Source organism: Ichthyophthirius multifiliis, assembly GCF_000220395.1.
Source record: "Ichthyophthirius multifiliis unplaced genomic scaffold scaff_1120509249760, whole genome shotgun sequence".
NCBI lineage: Eukaryota > Ciliophora > Oligohymenophorea > Hymenostomatida > Ichthyophthirius > Ichthyophthirius multifiliis.
Window position 1 is genome coordinate 26,670 of NW_004087363.1, and position 27,744 is coordinate 54,413.

The 27,744-nt window shown below is 16.1% G+C and overlaps 6 protein-coding genes across 6 annotated transcripts, besides 57 other annotated features; 4 read left to right on the top strand and 2 right to left on the bottom strand. All coding sequences in view use genetic code 6, as the record gives it.

Moving 5' to 3' along the window:
* Positions 1–458: 458 nt before the first annotated feature.
* Positions 459–507: a microsatellite.
* Positions 508–865: 358 nt separating this feature from the next.
* Positions 866–924: a microsatellite.
* Positions 891–944: a microsatellite.
* Positions 894–969: a microsatellite.
* Positions 969–1,040: a microsatellite.
* Positions 971–1,046: a microsatellite.
* A 239-nt stretch (positions 1,047–1,285) lies between these two features.
* Positions 1,286–1,996, top strand: IMG5_029920 (hypothetical protein; the record flags this gene model as incomplete). Its single annotated transcript, XM_004039205.1, has 2 exons — positions 1,286–1,689; positions 1,747–1,996. 2 exons carry the CDS (start codon positions 1,286–1,288, stop codon positions 1,994–1,996), a joined length of 654 nt encoding a protein of 217 aa, XP_004039253.1.
* Positions 1,997–2,522: 526 nt separating this feature from the next.
* Positions 2,523–2,568: a microsatellite.
* A 228-nt stretch (positions 2,569–2,796) lies between these two features.
* Positions 2,797–2,866: a microsatellite.
* Positions 2,855–2,899: a microsatellite.
* Positions 2,900–3,264: 365 nt separating this feature from the next.
* Positions 3,265–3,309: a microsatellite.
* Positions 3,266–3,329: a microsatellite.
* A 2,208-nt stretch (positions 3,330–5,537) lies between these two features.
* Positions 5,538–5,590: a microsatellite.
* A 52-nt stretch (positions 5,591–5,642) lies between these two features.
* Positions 5,643–5,684: a microsatellite.
* A 99-nt stretch (positions 5,685–5,783) lies between these two features.
* Positions 5,784–5,834: a microsatellite.
* Positions 5,798–5,833: a microsatellite.
* Positions 5,835–5,952: 118 nt separating the features above from the next.
* Positions 5,953–5,996: a microsatellite.
* Positions 5,953–6,018: a microsatellite.
* Positions 5,957–6,019: a microsatellite.
* A 194-nt stretch (positions 6,020–6,213) lies between these two features.
* Positions 6,214–6,259: a microsatellite.
* IMG5_029930 lies at positions 6,248–9,208 on the bottom strand (the record flags this gene model as incomplete). Its single annotated transcript, XM_004039206.1, has 6 exons — positions 6,248–6,580; positions 6,834–7,079; positions 7,139–7,297; positions 7,416–7,605; positions 7,751–8,078; positions 8,215–9,208. Coding segments are annotated over 6 exons (2,250 nt in total), but the record flags the coding sequence as incomplete, so codon positions are not given.
* Positions 6,577–6,648: a microsatellite.
* Positions 7,329–7,372: a microsatellite.
* Positions 7,330–7,372: a microsatellite.
* Positions 8,103–8,163: a microsatellite.
* Positions 8,107–8,168: a microsatellite.
* Positions 8,132–8,228: a microsatellite.
* Positions 8,194–8,228: a microsatellite.
* Positions 8,220–8,272: a microsatellite.
* Positions 9,209–9,228: 20 nt separating the features above from the next.
* Positions 9,229–9,340: a microsatellite.
* Positions 9,341–11,221: 1,881 nt separating this feature from the next.
* Positions 11,222–11,284: a microsatellite.
* A 716-nt stretch (positions 11,285–12,000) lies between these two features.
* Positions 12,001–12,078: a microsatellite.
* A 1,874-nt stretch (positions 12,079–13,952) lies between these two features.
* Positions 13,953–13,995: a microsatellite.
* Positions 13,996–14,230: 235 nt separating this feature from the next.
* Positions 14,231–14,261: a microsatellite.
* A 529-nt stretch (positions 14,262–14,790) lies between these two features.
* Positions 14,791–14,852: a microsatellite.
* Positions 14,795–14,843: a microsatellite.
* Positions 14,853–15,552: 700 nt separating the features above from the next.
* Positions 15,553–15,624: a microsatellite.
* Positions 15,625–15,799: 175 nt separating this feature from the next.
* On the bottom strand, positions 15,800–19,056 carry IMG5_029931 (hypothetical protein; the record flags this gene model as incomplete). The annotated part of the gene is made up of 3 exons (XM_004039207.1): positions 15,800–16,128; positions 16,790–18,243; positions 18,434–19,056. 3 exons carry the CDS (start codon positions 19,054–19,056, stop codon positions 15,800–15,802), a joined length of 2,406 nt encoding a protein of 801 aa, XP_004039255.1.
* Positions 15,816–15,893: a microsatellite.
* Positions 15,825–15,905: a microsatellite.
* Positions 16,504–16,541: a microsatellite.
* Positions 19,057–19,155: 99 nt separating the features above from the next.
* Positions 19,156–19,225: a microsatellite.
* A 778-nt stretch (positions 19,226–20,003) lies between these two features.
* Positions 20,004–20,067: a microsatellite.
* Positions 20,068–20,080: 13 nt separating this feature from the next.
* Positions 20,081–21,813, top strand: IMG5_029940 (hypothetical protein; the record flags this gene model as incomplete). The annotated part of the gene is made up of 5 exons (XM_004039208.1): positions 20,081–20,596; positions 20,770–20,974; positions 21,113–21,268; positions 21,327–21,427; positions 21,478–21,813. 5 exons carry the CDS (start codon positions 20,081–20,083, stop codon positions 21,811–21,813), a joined length of 1,314 nt encoding a protein of 437 aa, XP_004039256.1.
* Positions 20,432–20,506: a microsatellite.
* Positions 20,640–20,717: a microsatellite.
* Positions 20,642–20,726: a microsatellite.
* Positions 20,986–21,048: a microsatellite.
* Positions 21,710–21,770: a microsatellite.
* Positions 21,814–21,923: 110 nt separating the features above from the next.
* Positions 21,924–22,024: a microsatellite.
* Positions 21,961–22,028: a microsatellite.
* A 460-nt stretch (positions 22,029–22,488) lies between these two features.
* Positions 22,489–22,578: a microsatellite.
* Positions 22,563–22,614: a microsatellite.
* Positions 22,615–23,018: 404 nt separating this feature from the next.
* Positions 23,019–23,156: a microsatellite.
* Positions 23,036–23,154: a microsatellite.
* On the top strand, positions 23,092–23,950 carry IMG5_029950 (ribosomal protein s14, putative). Its single transcript, XM_004039209.1, has 3 exons — positions 23,092–23,141; positions 23,194–23,413; positions 23,492–23,950. Exons 1-3 carry the CDS (start codon positions 23,139–23,141, stop codon positions 23,725–23,727), a joined length of 459 nt encoding a protein of 152 aa, XP_004039257.1. The 5' UTR covers positions 23,092–23,138; the 3' UTR covers positions 23,728–23,950.
* Positions 23,113–23,155: a microsatellite.
* Positions 23,430–23,482: a microsatellite.
* Positions 23,951–24,243: 293 nt separating the features above from the next.
* Positions 24,244–24,287: a microsatellite.
* Positions 24,288–24,472: 185 nt separating this feature from the next.
* Positions 24,473–24,544: a microsatellite.
* Positions 24,545–26,010: 1,466 nt separating this feature from the next.
* Positions 26,011–27,188, top strand: IMG5_029960 (PAS domain S-box family protein; the record flags this gene model as incomplete). Its single annotated transcript, XM_004039210.1, has 1 exon — positions 26,011–27,188. A coding segment is annotated over exon 1 (1,132 nt), but the record flags the coding sequence as incomplete, so codon positions are not given.
* Positions 27,189–27,580: 392 nt separating this feature from the next.
* Positions 27,581–27,667: a microsatellite.
* Positions 27,593–27,667: a microsatellite.
* Positions 27,668–27,744: the final 77 nt, after the last annotated feature.

Sequence of the window (27,744 nt, forward strand, 5' to 3'; positions counted from 1 at the left end):
GTAAGCTTTAGTTATTATTAAGTAATAAAAAATATATAATCAATTTAATCGTAATCATAAGAAACATAAAAGTATATATATAATAGTATCTGGATTATTAAATGTCTTATTAAGATAAAAATAATATATAATTTTATATTTTTAATAGAGAATAATACAAAATTAAGTTTTTATAAAATTAATTTAAAATTATTTAACAATAGATTTATTATTTTATTAGAATAACTATATTATATTATATATTGTATTAAAACTAATTTTTTATTTTAAAAAACTTTATCAAGTTAAAATAAATATATATTGGATATTGACTTAAAAATAAAAAATATTTATTTAAAATTTATTATAAATGAAAAATTATAAAAGGATTATTATAAAAAGACTACTTTAAATTTTATATTAAAATTATAATATAAAAATTGACTAATATATATTATATAAAAACTTTGATAAAAATTAAAATTAATATAATAAAAAAGAAAATTAAATCTAAGAAAATAAAAAATTTGAAAGAAAATTTAATTTTTTTAAGTAATAGATGATTTATAATTAAAATTAAACAAATAAGAAAAATACATATTTTTCAAATTGGTAATAAAGATAATTATTATTTTAGAATTTTTATATTACAAAAATTTATATTTTTTTGAAAAATTTAAAGAAAAATTGATAATATTTTATTTTTTTGAAATATTTATTAAATTTATATTATTTATTTAAAAATAATATTATGAAAAGTATAAAAAAAAAAAAAAATATTTTGTGATACAATTAATTATTATTTATAAATATAAAAAAATATCATATATATAATTGTTTTTATATAAAAAATATATATAATATATATTATATTAATTTTTATTAGAAATAATATAAAAAAAAAAAATAATTAAATTAAAATAAAATAAAATAAATTAAAATAAATTTAAAAATATATTAAAATATTAAGTTAAAATTTATAAAATAAATAATATATATATAATATATATAATATATATTATATTAATATATATATATATATATATACATATATATTATATATATATGATTGTTTAATTATAAATATAAAAAATAATAAAATTTTAAAAATATTTTTTTATTAATAAAATAATTAAAAAAGAAATACTCTATTTATTTATATATAAATAATATATATTTTATATTTTTAAAATTAAAGCAAATGAAAAAGAATATAAACTAATATTATCAATTAAATACTGAACAGATAAGTACAGAATAATATGATGTCGATATCGAGTTTTAAATGAATGATTCAATTAATTCAATGGAAAATAATCATAAAAATAAGAATCACATATTCAAACATATTACGGAAAAACATAGTTTTATTACTTTAGGAAAATGGAACACCTTTAATAACAGTTGGTCCACACTGTAATTAGCACAAAACAAAATCAAATAAAAATATATAATTAATTTTTTTTAAAAAGGGCCTATTTTTATAAGTGTATGGATAGGATTATTTATATTAAGTTGTTTAATAACAGGAAATTTAATAAAAAAAAATGTTGAAATAGTATGGATAGTTATAACGACAATTATAAGTGTTTTATAATTAAGCAGTTATTTAATTACTGCACTAGCAGATCCAGGATATGCTTAATAAAACGATTAAGAAACATAATATGTAATAGAAAAAATGTAATAAGTAGTGAACTTTTAAGTTAGGTATAATAAAAAAAATAAATGCTTTTTTTTTTTTATAAAAATAAAAATTATATATAGAGAATGTAATGTTTGTAATATTTACAAGGATATATATACTGAACATTGTGAAATTTGTAATATTTGTGTTAGAAATTTTAATCATCATTGTCCTTGGATTGGAAAATGTATTGGAAAAGGAAATAAAAATTATTTTAAATTTTTTATTAATATGACTCAAATTTATATTATTTATTCTATTGCAATTACTATTTATACTATTAAAGAAACAAAAGAAAATGGAATTAATATTTAAAGTATGAATTTATGAATTGTATAAAACATAAAAAATTATAATAAATATAATTTTTATGAGGTTAATTATTTATTTATTTATTTTGAATAATTAATCATATTTTTTGTGTAAAAATAAAATAATTTATTAAAATAAAAATTAAATATAAATTTAAATATGAATAAAATATAATCATTAATAAAATAAAAGATTAATTTTTTGCTTGAAAAAAAAAAAAAAAAAGATTATTTTTTTAATAATTAATAAACACAAAAAAAAATTCAATGTCCTAATTACCAAAATAAACAGAAATTTTATATAAAAAACTTTAAGAATACGAAACATTATGTTTTGATAAATGCATAAAAGATCCAACAAGAAAGCTTCGTCATACAGAAGAACATTGCCTTAGTATAAAAAACAAAGATATAAAAATTAATTTTATTTTATAAATAAATTATTATAGAAGCATGTAATATAAAAATGCTAAATGCATTATATTTTATGTAAACATTAAATGATAAAGATGGGATTGATAGATTGAAATTACCAGAAATAAAGCAAAAATAATCATTTTTTTGATAAAATAAACTATGTTTTTTGTAAAATTTATATATTTATAGTCAGTGGAATATCTTCGAATTAAATCTTACATAAAATATCGATTTTTATAAAATTGTTTAATTTTTTGTTTGATTTTTTTTAAAAAATTATTATATGGTATTTAATATGATTTGTAATAAATAATTATTCATTGAAATTTATTTTTTTTCGATTGTAAATAAAATCTATATTTTCTTTTTTTCTTTTTTATATTAAATAGTATTTTTTAATAAAATATAATAAATAAAATACTAACTTCAATATAATAAAAATAATACTTACTACAATATAATAAATAAAATATTTAATTTATAAATAATTTATTAATTTAAAATATAAAGAGGTTTTATTTTAAAAAGTCAAAATATATATAATTTATACAGTTTATATAATATTATAAATAATTTTATAAATGTAATAAATATTCTATATTTAACATAAATAATTATTAATTTATTTTTATTTATATTAAATAAAAACGAATATCTTTAAAACTTAATGTATAGTTTATTTATTTATCTAATTCAAAAATAAATAAATTATTTTCAAAAAATGTAATAAAAAGGATACAAGAGAGAATTTTAAACAATATTATTAATTACTTATTTCAACAGAAATCATAATATTGATTTTCGCAAATATTATAACTATTTTAACGAATAATTTCCGCTTCTTTTATACTAGGCAATTTCCATTGACTAATATATATATATATATATTTATATTATATATATATATATATATATCCTTTTATATTTATATATTTTTTAAATATATAAAATACCTTAATTTGTTATTATGACAAAATATTTACTTTATATTATTAATAAATCCTTAATCAAATGGGTAAAATCCTTTGGGATATATTTTCATATAAGAAAGACTATTTTTTTTGCAATGTTCCCATGTAGTTTAATTAGTAAGTATTAAAAATGTATGGTATAAAAGAAGCATCGTCTTAAAATTATAAATAACAAAATAAATAAATAATAAAATTACAGTAAAAACAGTAAAAACTGTAAGAAATAAGCAAGCAATTAAATAATATATATATCCTTCATGGTATTTATGTTAACATTTAGAAAACCCTCTCAAAATTTAAAATAAAAACTAAAAATAATCAGAATAAAAAAAAAAAAAAATTAATAAAAATCATATAAATATTTTTTTAATTAATAGAAAATTCTTCTTTACATTTTTAAAAGTCATTCCAAGAAAAAACTCTAAAAAATAAAAAACCCAATAGATTCTATGATTTAATTCCCCTACACAACTTCCAATCCAAAAACTATTAACAATAATAAATAAATAAATGAAAAAATAAAATAAAAAATACCAATGATGATCATATTTACAAATGCATTTTTCGCATAAATAACAATGTCTAGTTCTATAAGGCTAAAATCTATTACAAGCAGGACAATAATGTAATTCCGGTAAATTTTCTTCTTATTATTAAATTTATATACTTCTAAAACCTTTATTTTCTTATATATTATTTTCATAATTAATGCTATTATGATTGCTACTTTTTATACTGTTATTAATACTATTATGGACTGATTATTATTGTATTTATAAATTTATTAATTCATGCTAGATGTAAAAAGTATTAAATGGTTAATCAAAATTTGTACTGTCGTCTTAATTAGATGGTGCGAACCCTGGATTTTTGCCACAAATGAAATATAAATGCATAGCCAATATTCCAGAAAGAAAATATACTAATGGAAGGTAAATATGCTTATTTTTATTGCTTGTCTTATTTCATTATCGTATTTGAATGTTAAAATTAATATTATTAGATGAGATGTTATGTAAAATACTCTAGACCAAAACAAATATTATTTTACTTTTTAATTCATTTTTAAAAAGAGCAATAATAATTTTTATTCATAGTAAAAATATATATATATGTAAATTATTTATTATTTACTATTTTTTTTTGATTTTTTTCTTGAATTTATATATATATATAATTTTATAATATCAAGTTTATATTTATATTTTCAAAATATATATAATTTTATAAATATGTTATTAATCAAGTTTTCTTTTTTTTTTTTTTTTCATTCAAAATGAAAAGGTTCAAATCTTTTTATATATATTTATTACTTACAAATCGAACAATAGTAAACTTTATCTTTACACTATTTGAAAAAAAAAGGAAATATACCAGGTATAATAGCTAAAAAACATCCAATAAAACATAATAGATATGTACCTATTCCACTATTATAATTTAAAATATATTTTTAATCTTATTAACATTAATTGCAAAATAATTCCGTTAAATAATTTTATTAGTAAATATATTCTTGATATTTTATACTATTTAGAGGAATTTTTTCTATATCTTTCATTTTGTATTTAATATAATATTTTTTATGTAAAAAAATTAAAAACGAAGAAAATGCTTGTATTTATATATATATATATATTAAGTAATTTATAATTATAAAATTTTATTTTAAATTATTTTATATTTAATTATAAAAATAAGTTTTTTTTTTGTTTAATAAAAATTAAAATTTATATTAATTGAACAATATAAAAAAATGTTGTCAAACTTTAAGAATCTATGGTAATAATTTAAAACCATATTAAAACATATTTGATAAAGAATAAATTATATTTAAATATATAATGTAATATAAATAAAATAAAATAAAAATTCTACCAATATAAAGAGCAAAATATAATTTAGTAAATGTGCAAAAAATAGATTAAAAAAAAATGTACAAAATTAAAATAAGAAATTATCTTAGTTATAACCTAAAAAAAAATTACTAATCAAATTAAATTATAAAGTTAACAGTCATGAAAATATTAAAATAATTAAATACTTTAAAATTAAATAAAATATTTGAACTCGAAAGTTATAAAAAAATTTAATTAGAATTTATAGAAAAAAAATAAAATCTCAAAAAAAAATTAAAATGTATTATGATATAAAAAGATAATAAAAATATGAATATATATATATATATAAATATATATATATATTTATATATATATATAATATATTTTTATAATTTATTTTTTAAAATATTATTTATTATTTATTTTATTTTTTCATATAAAATTAATTAATTTAATAAATATTATATTAGATTTAATATATTTTTTTAATTTTTATATATATTCATTATAATATTTTTTTTGGATAAATTTATATTAATAATTTTATCTTAAATCAAAAAATATACATATAAATTTAAAATAAATTAAATTAAATAAATTATATATAAAAAAATAAAATTATATAAATACAAAATTAACTTAAGTTATTAGATTTTATTTATAATTTAATATATATAAATAATATAAATTTTTTTTAAGATAATTACAATATGAACATAATAAAAATATTAAAATTGTATAAAATAAATATAATATAATATTATATTAATATTAATATTAATACTAATATATCATTTTATTAAAATTAATATATTAATCACTTTAAATGTAAATCATAAATATATTTAATACTTAGATAGCTTATTAATTTGGATAAAATATATAATTACATAATATAAAAAAGTATATATATAAATAAAATTATTGTTTTTAATAAGGATTTATAATTCTTTACCTATAATAAAAAAAATAAGATTTTAAAACTATAAATTAAATATTTTTATTTTTTTAAAAAATAATTATTAATTATTTATAAAAAAATCATAAATTATTAATTTTTTTATTTTTTTCCAAAAATTCTTTTTAATTTTTGACAATATTATCTTCTTCTTATTATTTTAATTATACTTTTTATAAAGATAAAGATTTTCCAATAGGAAACCAAGAAACATCTTATTAAACAATTAATTATTTAATATAAGACTCAACAGCATCATATTCATTTAAATCTTTTTTATCAATTAAAATAATATATGCTAAATAATTCCATATATGGTGTTCTTATTCTGTATGTTTTTTAAAATTAATACCATCATTTTCAAAATCAGATCTTTCTTAATTACAAATAAAACATCTATTCTTCTAATCATTATACTATAATATAATATATATATATATATATATATATATATATATATATATATAATTATATATATATATATTTATTTTTATTAATATTTTTATATTTTTTTTCACCTTTTAAATTTTTTATATCTCTTAATTCAGCAAAAGTATCAATAATAATTCCAAAAATAATATTAAGCCAAATTACAATTATTAAAAGGAAAAAGCTTAAACTCAAAATAAATCTTGCGCTATATTATTAATTTTCAGGTGATATATCTACAAAAGCATCTCCTATTCCACCTCCACTTCTTAATCCTAAATTTAAAAATAAAATAAAGCAATCAATTGGTGTTTCACATACTTTCATATCGTCATTATTTCCTTTAAAAACAAATGAATTTTTCAAATCACTATTGAAAAATCCTGCTATTGCATATATATAAACTATAACTATTCCTAAAATTGCTGTCATAATTAAAGATACAGAATTTAATGTAATTGATTTTATAACATTTCTTAAGACAACCTATATAATATATATATATAAAATATATTTAATAATTTAATAATTTTTTAATTTTTTACAGAACGATCTATTATATCTAATAATAATAAACAAAAGAATAACGGACTAGAAGATATTCCTAAAACACTAAATAATATAGATATTATTAAATACAATAAATGACTACTAAATAAAAAATCATTCATTATATAAAAAAATTTCTTTATTAATATTGCTAACTATAATAAGAATTATGAATATATGAATAAAATATATATATATATATTTATATATTTATATATTTATAAATATATTCGTTATATTATATTATTTTATTTTAATTTTAATTTAAAATACTTTATTTATTTGTTTTTATATCCCTGATTTTTTCCTTAATTCACTTTTTTCTTACAATTTTTTTTTAGTATCATGTTATTTTTGTGTATAAATTCTTATTATACTTTTATATTCAAGAGGAAACTAAAATACTACCCAAATAATAAAAATAATTACACTGATTGAAAGCTAAAAAAATTATAAAAAAATTCTGAATAAATAAATATTTTTTTAGTTTTAAGTTTATTGTTCTATAATTCTTTATTAATTAATATCACCTTCCCATTCAAATAATATAAATCTTTATTTATTAAAATATTCATATATATATTTTTTTTTTATTTTTATTTTATTACAAATTAATAATTAAAATAATAATTAAGTTAAAATTTCTAATTCGGGATAAATAAGTCAAATTAAAAAATAATCCTTTAGAATTCAAAAACAAAAAGTGATTCATTTCGTCTAGAAATGAAGGATATTATCTTAATAAACCTTATATTTTCTAATTTGCAGTTTCTCTATCGCATAAGTGAAGAAACCTTTATTTAGAAGTAGTTGAAAAATACTTTATCAATTTAGGTTTTCGGAAATATATTTTCTATAAATTTCCTTATTAATTAATTATCTCTATAGATAAAGTATTTTATTTGAAAAAATTTAAGCATTATTTTAGATCTTTATCTATATCAAAATAACCATTATTCTAAAAAAATATAAGATATATAAAAAATGAAATATATATATATAAAAAAACATAAATAAATATTTATATATATATATATATAAAATATTTTATATATACATATATATAATATACATGTATATATTATAATTAAATATTTTTATTTATATTAATAATTTACAATTTTTTATTTTATCAAATTATATGCATTTTTAAAATTCTAGTCTAAAAATTACAAATTTTTAAGCAAAATATAACAATCAAATCCCTCATTAATATATTCATCAGCCCTTATAAAATATATAAGATTTTATTCTTTAAAGCTTAATCCTCTTTCGTTTTCGAAGCATTTTTTCTAATTAGCACTAATCTTGCTTATATGCAAAGAATTATTATTATTTTTATCAAAATCTTATATTTTTTAATTACTTTTTACTAAATTTTAATCTTAAAATTCGCCAAAGCCTTCATTATATTCTAAATTTGAATTTTCTTCGTTTTTATCATCTCTATTAAGTACATATTCAATAAGTTTCTCATTTTTAGAAATTTAAAATGATTTTTTTAACCCTTCATGCTTATTTCGTATTTTTTAATAAGTTTATAAATATTATTTATAAGATTAATTCATCTTCAAAACATAGTCTTTACCATCTACTTATTAAGCAATTTTCCTTATGATATATTTATCTTAATTCGCAACAAAAAGACTTCTAATAGTCAGTAAAACTTTCCTTGAAAATTATGTAAAAATCCTCTAGTTAAGCAACTTTTTCTAAGTAAACCTTTAACTTTTGCCTATAAAATCACCAATAATATCCTCTAAATTTTCCAATAATTTAGTATGACAAAGAACATTTTAATTCTCTATACAAGGACCTTATATTAATTCTATTAATGTATGAAGAACTTAAAGTCCAAAATTAAAATTAGTCTCATTCATTATTTTATAATATTTCTCAAATATATCTGCTAAAAATATTAATATGTTTATAGAATTAGTCTTTATTTCGCCATTAATATCAATTTATACTCTCATAAAATCTTGCATTTAATAAAAATGGTTTTCACAAGATAATCTAATTAATTCCATAGATTATATACAATTTTCTTATATATTATCCATTATCTTTAATAAATATAAATAGAAATAATAATAATATTAATAATAATAATAATAATAATAATAATAATAATAATAATAATAATAATAATAATAAAATAATAATAATAATAATAATTATAATTATAATTATAATAACTATTTTGTAAAAGTAAAATTTTATATATAAATAAATTATAAAATATTATATAATTATTATTAATTTTAGATATATAATTATATATAAATATATTTAATATATATATAAATAATTACTTTATTAAATTTGTTAGATTTTTCATCTAAATGAGCATTTTAAATATCATTTTTGATATAACTTTTAAATTAATTGAAATTTTCTTTAATGAAATTTTATATTGTCCTTATAAATTTATTAGATACATCATTTTATAAATATTTATAGAATGTTAATTATATTTCGCTATTTGCTTTTTCCATAAAATTATTATGACCAAGAATATATTCAAGTTTCATTTTTGGATCATCTTCTACTACAATTACATCACATAAAAAATTTAAAAAACCCATCGCATTTAAATCTTTTTATATAATATCACTTATTTATTAATCTTTTTTATAATTAGATATTTTTCGTAGAATTTTCATTGCTTATAATCGTGTATTCATTTCTTATTCATTTTTTTTTCCAGTATATTTTGTTAACACATCAATAAATGATTATAAAATTTTTCTAAACTTTTTTTTGTTTATAAAAATTTAAATTAATTTATTTATTAAAATATATTTACTTTTTCAGGTGATTTAGCTTGTATATCTATAAAAATATCTATTAATTATTCGAATTCTAAATTATGTTCTCTTTTTATAAAATTCTTTTAAAAATAATCTTATTAACGGCCTTTTTTTTAGACCTTTAAATGCTTATTCTTATTTTACTTTTTATTTGTAAGAATTTTCAACTATTTATTATATCTAACTTACTCTATCTAATTCTTCTATTAGTTTCTGAACTTTAATTACTTTAGATTAATTTATTTCTTCTTTATCTGTAAAAGTATACCTTAAAGATATTTATTTTGTTGCTTTTCAGATATATTTAAAACAGATTTCTTTTATATTATAGAATTTTTTTTCTTTTTCTATCTTATTCTAATATAAATAAAAAATAAAATAAAATATTCATATTTATTATAATTATTGAATAAATAATATAAAAAAGATACACTAGGAAGTAAACTATTACGGTTTTTACATTATTAAAATTCTTATTATAATCTTTAAACACAATCCTAATCAACTCCATTTATTTAATGCCAATAATTTTCTCTATCATCCCAATATGCATATATAATCTAAAATTAATCAAGAAATCTAAATATATTTATATATATATTAAATTAATAAATATATTTCTAAAAAAATAAATATATTATTACATCTCAACTTATCTAATATCATTATCTGAAGGTTTTGGAAGCATCTTGAAAAATAAAAAATGTATATATAAAAATTATTATTTAATTTTATTAACTTTATTACAAAATCCTTTTAAAGTAGGAATAATTGATTCAATTATATAATATTCAAAAGAATCAAAAAGATTAACTTCAACAATTTTAGTTTAAGAATAATTATAAGTTTCTTAAAGAATATTATTTTATAAAGAAATTAATTAAAATTGAGAATAATAATCCTTCTTTTAACTATTTTCTATATAAATATATAACTCTAATAATAATCCATTTATAATTTAACTGATTTCTAAATATTCAGAAGGTTCTATTTATTTAGCATTTATATATGTAGCCATCAAAAATTATAATAATTCTTATTTTAATGGATATAAATATTATGATTTAAGTAAATAATCTTTTATTTATTTAATTGAAAAACAGAACGTACAAATGTGTAAATTTAAGAAGATGCATTTTTTACCATTAATTTAAATGTCCTTAAAAGACATATCAATATACATGCATAATCTGGAAATTAAATTATATATTCTTTCTAATTTGTATCTTATTAATTAAACTATAATATTTAAAGATATAAAAATAAATATATATATATATATATATATATATATATATGTATATATATATATATATATATATATATATAAACATTAATTATAGGTAGTTTTTCAAGTTCCGTAGATATAAGTTTTTATATATTAATGCTAAAATCTGCGTATTTGTCCTAAAGTTCTGAAATTATAAAAATTAAATTTTAACTTATGTTTTTTCCATTAATTTAAAAAAAGTATTTAAGAATATCTAAAAAATAAATTGAATAAGTACTATCAAAAGGCAATTATTTTGCTATTTTTTTCATTATTTCTTACAAAATAGATTTTGCTGCTGATTTGGAAGATGAAAAATTCATTAATTCTCCATAATTATTTTTTTAAAGTTAAGAAATCAAAAGGAAAAATAATGATTAAACCTTAGGATCGTTCTAAACTAGACTAAAAGAAAGGCTTTTTTCCGAGTTTTACATCTCTGTTGATTTTTTACCAGTCAAAGATTTATTATTTAAAAGTAGTTCTTTATTTTATTAATTTCTCAAACAAAAATTTATTAAAATAACCAAACAAAGAATACAAATTTATTTTTTTTAATTTTCCATACCCTTTAAAAGTGAAGTTTATTTAAAAAAAAATTCTAAAACTTCTAAAATTTTGGAATGAAAGTTCATATTAGCCATTAAATTTTAATGATTTTATAATTATGTCATATCAACATAATATTATCCCCATATATTGTAATATTAATCTTCATTAAAATGTACTAAAGTATTAGAAATCTAAATAAAAAAATAATTATAAAAGAATAGAAATATATATATATATATATATATATATATATATATATATATATATATATATATATATATATATATATATATCTATATATTTTATTACATTATAATTATCTTTATTTTTATTAGATTAATTATATAGTTTATCACTTTTATCACTTATGTCACTTCTATCGCTTCCATCACTTTTATTTACTTTATAATCTTATGCATCTTAAATATACGCATTAGAAGAATTTTAAATATGCACTGATTATGAGACATTATATTTATCTTATTTCTATATTTATTTATTCGATAATTTTTCTATTTTAACAAAAAGCATATCACATAATTAATTAAATTATTTTTATAAAGATTATAAAAAAATCCCTTTTTAGTCATTTTAATAACTTAGAAGATATCTTAAATTAATTATTTAGGAATGTATTTCATCATAGATTTTTTCGAATTTTTTGTATATTTGAAAATTATTTTAATTTATTAAAAAAGTGTTATTAACGCTTGTATAAAAATGCATTTTTCGTGAATAAATGTTATATATATTAGACACTACTTAACCTTTAATTTCTATATCGGAAAAAAGTAGGACCTTAATTAGTTATTTTACTAATTTTTTATCTTCTAAATTTTACTATTTTATAGATTTTTCTCCAAACTCTATAATTGCGCGGTTTAATTAGATTTTATTTTAACCTATTTAATTAAAATATTTTTAAGTTTGTTAATTTTTATATAGATTTTCTAATAAATCATTTTATTTAATATATTCTATTTGTTTTAAAATTAACAAAGAAATTAATATCCATTCAGACTATTCTATAGATTAAATTACGTATTCTTTCTTAACTGATAATCCATTTATTTTATCCAAATCTTATTTAGTACTTTATAAATAATAGTTCTCATATACTTAAACTTATAATTTAAATAAAGTCTTTATATTCATTTATAAATTATTTAATTCAAAAATATCATAAAAATGCCTCTAAAGAAGAAATGATTAAATTTATAAAACTATTTTTATTAAATATTAATATTCTTTAATTTCCTTTTCAAATACAGAACGGTCAAATTCGTTTTATATTATATTATTAATTTACTCTTCTAATAAAATATGCATCTTTAATAATTAACTATTTAAATAATTTTTTAAATTAAATTTAGAAGAAAAATAATTGTTGTAAAGATTTTCATTTGTATTTGTTAAAACTTAAACACATTCCATAAATTTAATATTGTTTGGATATTTAAATATTAAGCAATCTTTAAAATCAAAACTCATATAACTTTTTTACAATAAATTTAAAAAAATAGCCTAATTATATTTGTTAATACAAATAAATAAAAATATATAAAATATATAATTATATTATTTATATATATATATTTATATATAATATTTAACTCTATATGCTGGTGATAATTTTTCATTTTAAATTATTGTAAAAATAATATCTAAAGGATAAAATTAATTTACATAATTCATAACTAAAGAAACATTAGCTTAACATAGTTCTATCATGATATTAATGACACCTGCACTATAATCGAAAATTTATTTTTCTTAAATTTCTAAATTTTCGTCAATTAAATAACTTTAATTGTCATTAATTTTAAGATAAACTTAACTATGATTTTCTTAATTTAAAATGTAAGGCCTAAATATATTATCTTGGCAATCAATTATTGTCTTTACCATTTCTTCTTCTTAATCTTTTTATCTATATTCATTATATTAGCAAAATGCAAGAATTAAATTTAAAGCATTTATATTAAATATCTCAAATTAAATTTTAGTGGAGATTTTTTCGAAATCATCCTAAAAAGATACATTTAAATCTGTTATTTTAAATAAAGTATTAATAAAAAGATCAAAACGAATATCAGAAATCACATTTTCGTCCAAAATAATTTACTTTAATAAAAAATACCACTAAATAGTATATACAGAATTTGCATAATTCTGATTTTTTTAGTTTAAATATTTTTTTATTTAAATTTTTTTATTTTTTTTACTTTATGGCATATATTTTCTAATAATTTCAATAAATTTTAAGTAAATAAAAATATATAATCATTCTATTCTAAATTTTATATATGTAATAGTTTATCCAAATATATAGCATTTAATATTCGAATTAAAATATCAATAAGACCTATTTCTCTACAATAATTCTATTTTTAAGCCTCCGGAGGTTGATTTACATCTAAAATAGAAGGTTTTTACTAAAAAAAGATTAATAGTTTTTTTTTTTATTATTTTTTTATTTTATTAATTACTTTTTCCGATATATCTATATTACATAACCATAAGAGTAAATTAAGGATACAATATTGACTTTTTTCTATATATTTGGACAAAAAAAGACATTTAGAAGGTTCTTCAAGGATAGAATAAAGTTAATGAATATGACAATTAATATTCATAATATCTGAAATTAAATTATTTTATATAGGAACAAAATAAAAAAAATCACCATTCTATTAAGATTATTAACATAAGTAATATTTTCTTTCTAAAGGATTCAAATTATTAAACATAGAAATATAGAAATCATCATCTATTTAATTATGTTATAATGCTTCGAAAGTTTCATTATCATTTACATTAACTTTTGCATAACTGTTTGTTTTTTCGTCTTTTATACTAAAAGAATTATATGCTTCTAAGTATTTTTCCTCTCGGTTTCCACTTTCGATTGTTAAATCAGCATTTTAGTTAAACCATTCTTTTAATATATCATCTTTTAACATTTACTCTTATACATAAGAACTAAATTAATATTTTTCACCTTTTTATATACTTTATTTTATTTGATTCTTTTTTTTTTTTAGTTTTTTATTTTTTTGATTTTTTGATTTTTTTTTACATTTCTCACAGAATATTCAACTGTATTTTTATTTTTAGGAGTATTTCTTATTGGTGAGGAAAAAAAACATTATTTATCTTTTTATTTATCTTCATTTCTAGATACTAAATTCTAACTGAAGCTTTCTAAAGTTTAGGAAAGTACAATACTTTACAATTATTAATCAAAGTTAACATATCTGGAAGTATTTAAATGCCTAATTCTTAAAACAACCTTGCCATAATCCTACTAATCGAATTCAATAGGTTTACCAAAATCACATTCATTTATGGGAAGCACTTAAAATATTCCAGAAGAAGTATTCTATTCATGATAAATATAAGGCTTATCAGATGCTAAAAGTAGATAAGGTGAAAAACCGCAAAGATTATTTTCAGAAATACATTAAGTCACTTATTTATCATTTCTTTTAACATGTTTGATTCTTAAAAAATCTCCATAAAAAATAGTTTATTAATTAATTTCTTGTTAAGTCAATTTTTCCAATACTTATTAATTAATCTATTTGTATAAAATAGTATTAGTAAGTGTAATAACTCGACTTCTTTTAACAAAAATCGCACCAAAAATTTAAATATTCTTTTTCCTATGTCCTGCTACAAAGATTTTATATATTTTTGACCTTTCAATTGTAAATGGAATTTAAACATTATTAGTTAAAAAAGCATAAGGGTTATAGAAAATGCTCTTTTATAAATTATTATTATTATTATTATTATTATTATTATTATTATTATTATTATTATTATTATCTATTATATATTATTAATCTTTAGTTAAATCTAATATTGGCAAATTGCAATTTTATATAATCGAATTATGTTTTGTATTTTTAAAATAAAAAAAATCTTAAAAAGTTATTATTTCCCCATCTTTTTGAAATTTAAAAAAGGATTTATTTTTATCATAAAATGAGTCGAAGAAGATGCGGTTCTTGTCAATTTCAAAGCAAAAAAATCTTTTTTATTATTATTACTATTATTTATTTTTTATTATTAATTTATATATTTATTTCTTTATATAATATTATATGTATTATTATCATTATTTACTGAATTTGAGCAATTTGTATTTATTTATTTATTTGAATAACATTAACTCTCTATATTTTTATTAATATTTTATTATTCTATATCTTCCCAAATACTTTTTTATCTAGATGATTTAATATATGACCTACTATATATATGAAACAATTAAATTTCTGCTCCTATTTATACTGGTTATCCGTGTAATTGTTAAATATTTTTTCGTTTGCCTCTTTCTCTGCTTCTTTTCTTCTCCGCAGTATTTCTGATTTTTTTTAATTTACAGGATCTTACATTTAATCTTTTTTTTCTGTTGAAATTTTTCGTAAGCTTTTGTAGCTTCATAATATTATTTTGGATATATAGAAAATATCAATTCACTTGTATTTGGATAATTAGCTATATTTGAATCCACTAATTATGAATTGCATTCGATATAAAACAATTCTCCTTCAATAAATGAACGTGCTATTAAAAATTTAGTTTGTTCTTCGGTTGAATATAGTATTATTTAATCACCATATTATAGATTTTTTTCTTATTATTACATATTTTTTTGTTTAAAAAATGTATAAATATATATTTATTTTATATGATTAAAAATATAAGTATTAATTAATATTTTTTATATTTTTTTTATTTATTTATTTTTTTTTAAAAAAAAAAATATATTAAAATTAAACATTTTTGTAAAACATTTTAAATTAACTATTTTTTTTTAAATTTAAAAATATTAAAAAAATACTCAATATAAATAAGTTCTCATTTTTTTGCTTTTAAATACATTTAACTAGCCTATATAAATTCGCAATTAATATTAGTATTTGTATTATTATTAGTATTTTAAACAATTTAATCTTTAAATTAATCAATTTTTTTCTTATGAGAAGTATTTTTCCTTAAACATTCCTCAATTTAATCTTATCTAGCATTAAAAAGTATAGTAAGTATTAAATTAAACATTTTATTTCCCGAATCTATATTAAAAACATGCATAGTTCCTTATAAAGGGAAATAAACATAAATTTCTTATATTTAAATATTTTAACTATTTTTCAAAACAGAAACTTTGGTTAATAAAAGTATTTTTTCTTCGAAATTTAATATATCATTGTCTTTGAAATAAACCTCGAAAAAAGTATGTCCACAAATAATTAAAAAATCTGTTTAAAAATAGAAATTTTCATCAAAAAAAATCTAATTTAAAAATATTTTGCATTTGTTTTAACTATTAGTTTAAATTTATTTGAAAACAAAAGGAAGAAAATACTTTATTGTTTACTTTAATATATATTTATTATACTAAAAATGAATAAAAACTTCCCTTTTATACAAAAGTCTTTTCCTGAAATTTGATATACTCTAACAAATAGAAACATTATATATATCTTACAAAATATCCAGGCTTTTTTTTTTCCTATCTGTAAAACTTTCATAAGATTTACAAATTATATCCCTTATATACTATTCCTTTATATATTTTTCATTCAGACTCTCAAATTCAAATTCTTCTTCATTAAAAAATTCTCCAAAAAGCACTTTTTTACAAAATTTATTATCAAAACCTCCCTAAACATTCTAAATATTTTCCTAAAGCAGGCTTTCATTAATATATCTGCATATAAAACACTTTAAAAAAATCATAAATTCATTTACTAAGTTATTTTCGACTAAAAAATCACCTAAAGTGCACTATAAATGAATTTATATAATTTCCTTTTTTAAATTAAGACAGCCTATTTTCCTTAATTATTCGAAATTTTATTTATTTAAAAGTTATATAATATCTTCCAAAAATATACTTCTATATTTATTTTTCAAAGCCAAATTATCAATTTCTTTTTTATTATTTGTTTCCTAAAAAATCATAAAATTTTTTTAATAAAACTAATTATTAATTTCCTATATAAACCTACAAATAAAATTCCCTTTATATTAAACATAACTTAAATATAGTTTTTCCTTAGCCCGAGTTATTCCAGTGTAAAAAATCTTCCTTTCATCTTCTAATATAATTGATTTGTTTGTCCCTGGGAATACCTAGTCACTTAAATTTAATAAAAAAATAATCTTCCATTCAAGTCCTTTTGATTTATGGATTGTTGTTAGAATTATATTATTTTTTTTATTATCTTCATCTTTTTTGTTTTTCTTTAAATTATTCTAGTCACGAATATCTGTCTTAAAAGGTATTTTTTAAGCATTTGAGTTATTATTATATATTTCTAAATATTCTTCTAAAATTAATAAAGATTTATTGTTTCGGCTTAATATTGCTATGTCTTTATAATTATATAATTTTTATTATTGAATAAGATTTTATATTAGAGATATTAAAGTATCATTTTACTCTTTTAAACTATTATATTTATCTATTTATGGCAACTTAAATGTTTATTTATTAATTTTATTATTAAATAATAATATATAAATTTACTTTTTATTAATCTATTTTTTAATTTTCTTTAGGAAATTTCATTAGTTTTTTATTTTTAAAATTAATTTTTTCCAAAGTTTAATTTGCAAATTGAATAATTTCAAAGGAAGACCTAAAATTAGTTGATAAATTATAAATTTTAACATTATATTTTTCAAGATTTTCAAAAAATATTTTTTTATTATTTAAAAATTTTTAATCTTCTCGAAAATTATAAATACTCTAAGCAATATCTCCTACTAGAATAATTTTTTTCTCTTTTTCTAAAAAAAACTCTATTAATTAGATTTCTTCATTATTACAATCTTAACATTCATCAAAGAAAAAATACTCAAAACTATTCAATACTTTTTCTGAAAAATCAATATTGTTTTTTAGCAAAAAAACTATTTTACTAGTATATTCCTTTATATATAATTAATCTACATTTAATTAATTTTAAAATAATAACCAATTTTTGACTATTTTATCTATATTATTAATTTTTATTTATTTTTATATTTTCTCACCTAATAAATTGTTTAATTTCTTTTTTATTTATTTAGCAGCTGATATATTAAAAGCTGTTATTATTATATTTGTTGGATTTATATTATTTTAATTTATTAAATATTATACTCTATAGAGAATTGTTGTTGTTTTACCAGAACCGGCACATGCTAATATTTACATTGATTAGTATTTTTTTTCTAATATTATTTATTTTTATTCTTCATTGAAATTAAAATTTTCCATTTAATTTTTATTTTTTAGTTGTTTTTTGCTATTTTTTTTAATATAAACTGTTTTTACACTTAAAAATTGTAGTATAATATTTTTTAGGTAATTAAAAAGATATATATATATATTAATATATATATATATATATATATATATATATATATATATATATATATATATATATTTTTTTATTAAAAAATTTTTCTAAAAAATTCGAACTAATAAATATATATTATTTATTTGATTATTTAATTTATTTTATAATAAAAAAATAGATTTTTACTAAGAAAATTATATGTAGAAGGAATATTTTCTAAAAAAGAGTTTACATTCAAAATTATAAATAATAAATTCATTTTTTTTTTATTTTATTAAAGAAAACCTTAAATATATATGAATACAATTTAAATAAATAAAAAATTAAAATTTATTAATAAGAATTATAATTTAAAATTAAATAAAAAAATAAATAAAAAGTTTATATTTTTAATCTTTAAAAAGAATTCTTCAAGTATTAAAAATAATAATAAAATTAATATTAAAATAAAAAAAGAAAAAAAATTTATAAATTTAATATTTTATTATTAATTTTTCTTTATAATATATTTAATAAATAATGACATTTTTTATATATAATTTTTAGTAATAAGTATATATATATATATATATATAATAATTTATCTTTAATAATTTTACAATTTATATTCTTAAATAATATGATTGTATTTTATTTTTCTTTTTTTCTAAATTAGCTTTTTTTTTTTTTTTTTCTAATAATAAAAAAGCCAACACTTATATATTTATTTATATATACATATATTTTATATATAAAAATTTATTTTAGAAAAATAAAAAAATAAAATATTAAATGTCTTATTAAAAAATAAATTAAAAAAGCATACTAAAGGAAGAATAAATGTCTACAGAATTACACTAGGAAGTAAATCAAGAAAAAGGAAAATAATCTAATTTTGTAAATGAAAATTAGCATAAAAATCATAATTTTTTAAATGAAAAATACATAAATTTTTAAGATTAAATGCTATACAAAATAAAGAATTCGCATAATACAATAATAACTTAGGAAATAAAAAAATTAACAAGTATAGAATATAATAAAACATTCTAAACTATATTCAAAAATTAAAACATTATAAAAAAATAAACAATAAATCCAGAAGACATACAGAGAAATTTAGATTGTTTAGAATAATAAAGAACACAAAAATAAATAGCTTAATAAAAAAATAAAAGAAATAGTGAAAATGATGATTTTTATACTGATTAAGAAGACGTAGAGGAAGAAGAAACTTATTTTTGTGATCAAAAATAATATTAAGAGTTTTTAAGTACGACTTTATAATAAGAATAATTCAAAATTAAACCTATAAAAATTAAATAATAGGAAATTAAAATAAAATAATAAGAAATAAAAATGAAACAATAAGAAATTCAAATATAATAAGCCTTAAAAATTATAGGATAGAAAAATCATAATACAATTTAGAATAAAAAATAATTAAAATTTGATCCTGAAATTTAAAATATATTAAACGTAATATAAAAATAGATATATAAAATAAAATTGTATATGGATAATTATATATAGATATATATATATATATAAATATATTAATATATATATATAAATATATAAATATATATACATATATATACATATATATTTAATTCATATATTTTTTAAAAATTTAAAATAATATTTATTAGAAATTATAAATTTTAGATTTTAAAGATAAAAAATAAGCTACCACAATAAGTAAGCATTAGTTAAATGTTTCCATTTAAAAATTTATTGATTGTATAGGATGTAAAGAAACCTTACAAAAATATATTGAAGATATTTTCTAAGTAAATGGAGTTAAATAGCTTTTCAATCAAGAAATTTTGATTAGTTAAAAATAAAACTTAATAAGTATCATATATATATATATAATTTAAATTTTTTAATATTATTTAATATATATATGTAAATTTTTATATATATTTTTTTACATCAAAATATTTATATAATTCTTATAATTATTTATAACATTTAATTTTTTAAAATAAGATTTAAATGATAAAATATTAGAAAATAATTATAATATAGCTTTTTTATTAGAATAGCATTTAAATAGTAGTATTACATAAGATAATTTGAATAAAAAATAAAATTTATAGAAAAATTATAGATGCTTATTACATTCAAAAAAGCCTATTCCTTGCTGTAAAAGATAATTTTAATATTACATATATATATTATTTTTAATATGAACAATTTAAAGCATTATGGAAAGATAACTAAGAAATGATAATTGAATAAAATATAGAAGAAATTTAAGAATTAATACTTATAGATGAGTCATAATTTTTATTAAATTTATAAGTATAAAAAAATATTAAATTTTTTATTTCATAATAAATTTTTTAAAATAGTAATATTTGAAAAAAAGAAAATTTTGTTCAGCATGTAAAGAACATATAATGCTAGAATATTAAAAGTTAAAAGATGATATTAGATAAAATTAGAATTAATATCCTTAAATTTTTAATTAAGAAAGTAGGATATGTTTAAATAGAGAAAATCATGTTAATCTACACCATTATATACATAATAATTATTTAGAATAAACTGAAGAATTTTAAATAAATAATTAAAATAATGAATAAAATGAAGGAGAAAACGAAGAAGAAAACGAGGAAGATTATGAAGAAGAAGATGAAGAAGAGGAAGAAGTAAAAGAAAAAAAGTGTATATATACGTTTACTTGAATATATTTATTTAATAATAAAAAAAGGAAGAAAATGATTATAATCTAATGAGCCAAATAAAATATTGTTCTAAATAAAAAAAATATAAATACCATCTAATGTAAAATAAAATATATAGAATAATATATATATATAAAAAATTTATAAATATATATATATTTATATATTTATATAATAAATTTATTTTATTTTTATATTTATATATATATATTTATTTTTACATATAATCAGATAGAAATTTTATAAGAAATTATTACTAAGGCTGAAATAGATACTTCATATATAAAGCATGCTAATACTACCGAAACTGCTTAAGATGAATTACTTATTTGTTTAGGATAAACTTTAAAGGAAAAATTATAAAATTATTGGAAAAATAAGTAATCAAATTAAAGAATGAATTAATTGTTCGTTTATATAGTATATTTATTAATTTTTTTTACATATATTAATTTTTATTTTATAGTGTTTTTAAATTATATTAGAATAAATTTAATAAGAAATAAATATAAAATTATAAACATTGGGTTTAAAAAATACTTTGGAAGAATATTTAGATTAAAAAGCTAATATAACTTTGGCTAAAAAGGATAAAAATAAAAAGAAAAAATTGAGATAGAAATTAAAAAAATCAGAAAAGAAAAACGAAGATGATAAAAAAAACTCTTAAAATGGTAATAATATATATTAAAATAATAATCATACCGAATAAAATAATAAAAATACATATGATAATAATAATAATCCAGATGAAAATAATATAATTGAAAATAATTACAACAATAATATAAATGAAAATAAAAATAGAAACAACGATAATAGTTTAACTGAAAACGAAAAAACTCTTTTATTATAAATGGGATGGGATGAAAGTCAATAAAATTTGAGTTAAACTAAAATTCCGGAAATGGAATTGGATAATTATAATTAAAATAAAAATTATATTTAAAATTAAAGAAAATTTTTAAGAAAAATTTTAAAAGAAAAGTTCTAATCTTTAATAAATAAATGAAAAAAAAATGATTTTTTTTTTGTAGATTTTTAATAATTTTTTAAAAATATTAAAAATAAATTTTTGCATTTTTTTTTTTTTTTACTCATTAAAATAAAATAAAAAAATTATGTTTTTTATTTACCTTTTTTATAATATTAAGAAAAATAAAAAATAAATAAATTTATAATCTAAAATAAAATAAATTAGATATAAAAATATATAAAAACTAAAAAAAAGAAATATATTAAAATAAAAAAGATAAAGAAAAAAAAAAAAAAAAAAATATATAAAATAAAAATAGTAACAAAAACATAAGAAAAAAAAAAAATATATGGTAAAAAAAAAAAAACTAACAAATATAATAAATTAATTCTTATAAAAAAAAGCCTCCCAAAGCTAAAAAAGAAACAGCCCCAAAAGAAGTAATTTCATACGGACCTCCCAACGTATCCGAAAACGAATTAGTATTCGGAGTATGCCATATATTAGCAACTTGGAACGATACATTTATTCACGTTACTGATCTTTCTGGAAGAGAAACATTAGTAAGAGTTACCGGAGGAATGAAAGTAAAAGCTGACAGAGAAGAATCATCTCCTTATGCTGGTATTTAATAAAAAAAATATATATATATATATATATAAATATATATATATATATTCATATATAAATATAATAAAATAGCTATGTAAGCTGCTCTTGATGTTGTTAATAGATGCAAAGAATTAAAAATTAATGCCCTTCATATTAAATTAAGAGCTAGAGGTGGTGTTGATACTAAATAACCTGGACCTGGTGCTTAATCTGCTTTAAGAGCTTTAGCTCGTTTTGGTATGAGAATTGGAAGAATCGAAGATGTTACTCCTATTCCTACTGATAGTACTAGAAGAGAAGGTGGTAAAAGAGGTAGAAGATTATGAGAAATATATTTATTTTTTAGAGAAAAGGATGTTTATTAGCTTTCCTTTCTTATTTATTTTTTTTTTTTTTGAAAAAAAAAGGATTAAAAATAAATAATATAGCTTTTTTATATATATAAGTTATCTATTTTATAATAAGAAATTTTAGATAATGAAATATTTGTTGTTATTAATTTTTTGTTGTGAGTATTTGAAAAAATATTTATAATTATTTAAACTTTTCAAATATAAAAAAAAAACTTAATTTTTTCTTTCTTTCTCTCTCTCTCTCTCTCTCTCTTTTTTTATTTATAGATAAATTTGTTTGTTTTTTTTTGTTTTTATTAATAAAAAAAAAAAATTAAAAATATTTAATAATAATAAAATAATAATATACAAATCTTTTTTTAAAAAAATTTGTTTAAATATATTTATTAAACTTTATTTGTTTTTTTTATTTTTTTCATTTTCTTAAATATAAAGATTATAAAATTATTTTATTTATGTGATTTTGGTTTTATATTTTTTTAATTTTTATTTTCTTTTTTATTAAAAAATGTTTTCATTTATTTTTAAAAAATAAAATATATTTAAAAAAGTATTAACTCCTATTTTTTTTGTTAAACAAAAAAAAAGATTTTTCTTTATATAAAAATAAAAAAATATTTTAAAATTTTTTATTTATAAACCTATATAAGAAACTTTTTATTAATTATTCAAAAAAAAAAAATGTATTTATAGGTATACATATAAAAATTTCTCTTAAAAAAAAAAAAATGTTTAAAAGAATAAATTATAAATATTATTAAAAATAAAAATAAAAATTATTAAAATAATATATACATATAAATAAAATAAAAAAAACAATTTTAATTAAAATAACAACAACAGCAAAAATAATTTCTAATAAAATGAAATTATCCCTTGAAGAATCCCTTTGGAGGCATTATAAGAAAATTTTAAAAACCTCCTTATATTCTTTAATGCACTAATTATTATAATAAAACCTAATAAGTGAATTTGTCTATAAAGTCTTTTTACTTGTAGAATTTCTTCAAATAATCTATTATTCAATTCTTCCTTAATTTAATTTTCTCTGGGATACATATTTAACCCAAATAATCTAATAAAGCTTGAAATATTTTCAAATAAGCAATTTAATTTAAGATAAAAAATCTTCTATTCGCATAATAACTTTGTATTTTATATTCGTAATATAGACATTTATTACTTTTATATTCTTAATTTCATTAATAAATTGCATGAAAACCCAAAAACCTTCCAAAATGATAATTTATTGTATAAAAATACTGTCTTTATATGGAATTTTATTAAATACAGTAGGATAAATACCATTTATTAATATTTTCTTGTCTTTTATTTATTTTAAAAGCTTCGATTTTTACCAAGGAATACATCTTATGCATCTCAGTATTTCTTTATAGGGACTTATTATGCTTTTTTTTTCATTTTCCTCTTTCTTTTTTTCTATATAGACCTAAACCCATTTTCTGTTTTGCCTTTCGGAGGTTCCTAATCTCGTATTTAGTTCATAAAAATAAGTTTTAAGATAATATTACCCTTATATACTGTATTAGAGGAAGATTTTTCATTATATTTTATTTGTTTTATGTTATTTTATTAATTAATAATAATCACATAAAGGTATTTCGGTCCAAAAATGCACAAAAAAAGCGTTGAAAACCTTACAATAATTCTAGAATCTATTTGTTTATGGATAACTTTAAGTAGTCTAATCTGCAAAGTAATAACGAATCAATTTTCTGGTTTAATCTATTTGATTTTATGTACCCCTTTTGTATCTTAAGTGAACTTAATGTTAATAAAATCAAGAGATTTAACTTTAATTAGCAAAAATGTAAAATATCTTAAAAAAGAAGACTAAATAGAAAAATATATATTAATTTTAATAGATTTAATAGAAAATAAGCAAAAGCCAGAATATAGAATTTACCTTGAAGGCTTATTAAAAATAGATATGATACACAACTAAAATACTTCAGATTAATTAATTTCCAAAACAGACGAAACAATTCAAGATTCTCATAAAAATTACTTTATTTTAATTGAAAATATCCTTTTAGATAGTCTTGAGAAATTCTAAAAAAGCACAAAATTACAACTTTTATATTCTCATATTCTTTCAGGAAAATTACAAAATAAATATAAGGCTTTGTTTCAGTTGATGATTGTAGAAGAATAAAAACTTAATTTTTAGGAAGAATTTGCGGTTTTTAGATACAAATAGTAAATAGAAGATGATATTATGGAAAATGATAATAGAGGAGTAGGCAAAGATTTCAATTTATTGCTTAATTTTGAGAAAAAAATGGTTGAATTTGTTAATGAAATAGTACTTAGTGTTAATTTATACCTAGAATTCTGGAATAAACTACAAGAAGAGTAACCTGATATAAGAAAACTACTAATATTAGGCTCTAAAATAAATAAAATGGTTGGAAAAGTGAAATAGTTATACTCTGAACTAGAAGAAATGAACCAAAATAACATAAAAATATTAAACTGCTACTATTTTTTTCTAAAAGAAATCGTAAATAACAATACTGAAGGAAATCGAATTTTAGAAAAAATTGAATATGTGTAAAAAAATTCTTAAATAAATAAATAATTTTCAGAAAAAAAAATTAAATATGATCAAAATACTTCAATAATACAAATAAGCGGAAATATAAATACACTAGGTTAAATAACAAATACAAATAACGAAACTTCTAAGCTTTTAGGCTTTTCTAAAAACGAGCTTTTGGAGTAAAATATATAGAAAATAATGCCTAAAATATACGGTGATTTCCATAATAGTTTCATATTATAATATTTAAATACTTCTGTTTCTAAAATAATGGGAAAAGAAGATAGAATAGTAATGTTTCTAGATAAAAAAGGGTATATCATTCCTTGTATTTTAATGGTAAAAGTACTTCCTAATTTAAATGAAGGGATATAGATTGTGGGTTTTTTCAAAGATATTTAATAGGAGAAAATTAATAATTAAGAAAATTAATATAATATGCATTATATTATATATAGGAATGATAATTTGTAAATTTAAGCAATTTCAGAAAGCGTGTTTGATGATTTTGGTATACCTTCATATTTAATGTATGGGAATTCGCAGAATGTACCCGAGTTTGGAATTGATTAGATAATCTCTGGAATATTAAATTAAGATTTATTGGAAGATTAGATGATTAATTAAGGAGTTTTATTGCAAATAAATACTGTTTTTATGCAAAAAAACTTCCTTTTAGAAGATGTAGAGGGTAGTGATTAAAATAGTGTAAATTAAGGGAAAACCAGCAAATATAAAGTTAGTAATGTGAATGTTTTTTTACATGATTATTAATATTTAGGGGACGATATATCAGTTTCTGTGATTAAATTTTAGGAAGTTTTTTAATAAAAATAAGAATAGTAAAAATAAAATGGTTCTAATACATAATAATAATAAACAAATATTTCTAATAAAAATGAACAAGATGAAATATTAAATATAGAAGATGAATATTAAAATGAAATAGAAGTAGAAAATAAAAATTAATCTAATGAATCAAATACAGATCTACAAGAAGATATAAAAATTTTTAAGTATTTCAAAGAAAAAATAAAAGAAAATATAGTTCCAAAATAAATTAAAATATTATAAAATACTGTATACTTTATACTACTTATAATTACAATATTAGCAAATGTATCTTTCTTTTATTAAAATAAAAAAAACCAAAATTTGATAGAAGGTTTTTAAGCTTTAAATTATGTTTTCTAACGACCGAATTTAATATAAGAAATAAATTACAATTCAAGAATTTTAAAAATGATTTCTATGTAATAACAAAAATATATAAATATATAAATATAAAAATATATAAATATATAAATATATAATTATATATATATATATAAATATATAAATTATAAATATTATTATAGGGATATATATCCTATTTAAATTTTAAATTAAGAAAGCTAAAAAGAAATTTTAGCTTAAATATATAAAAA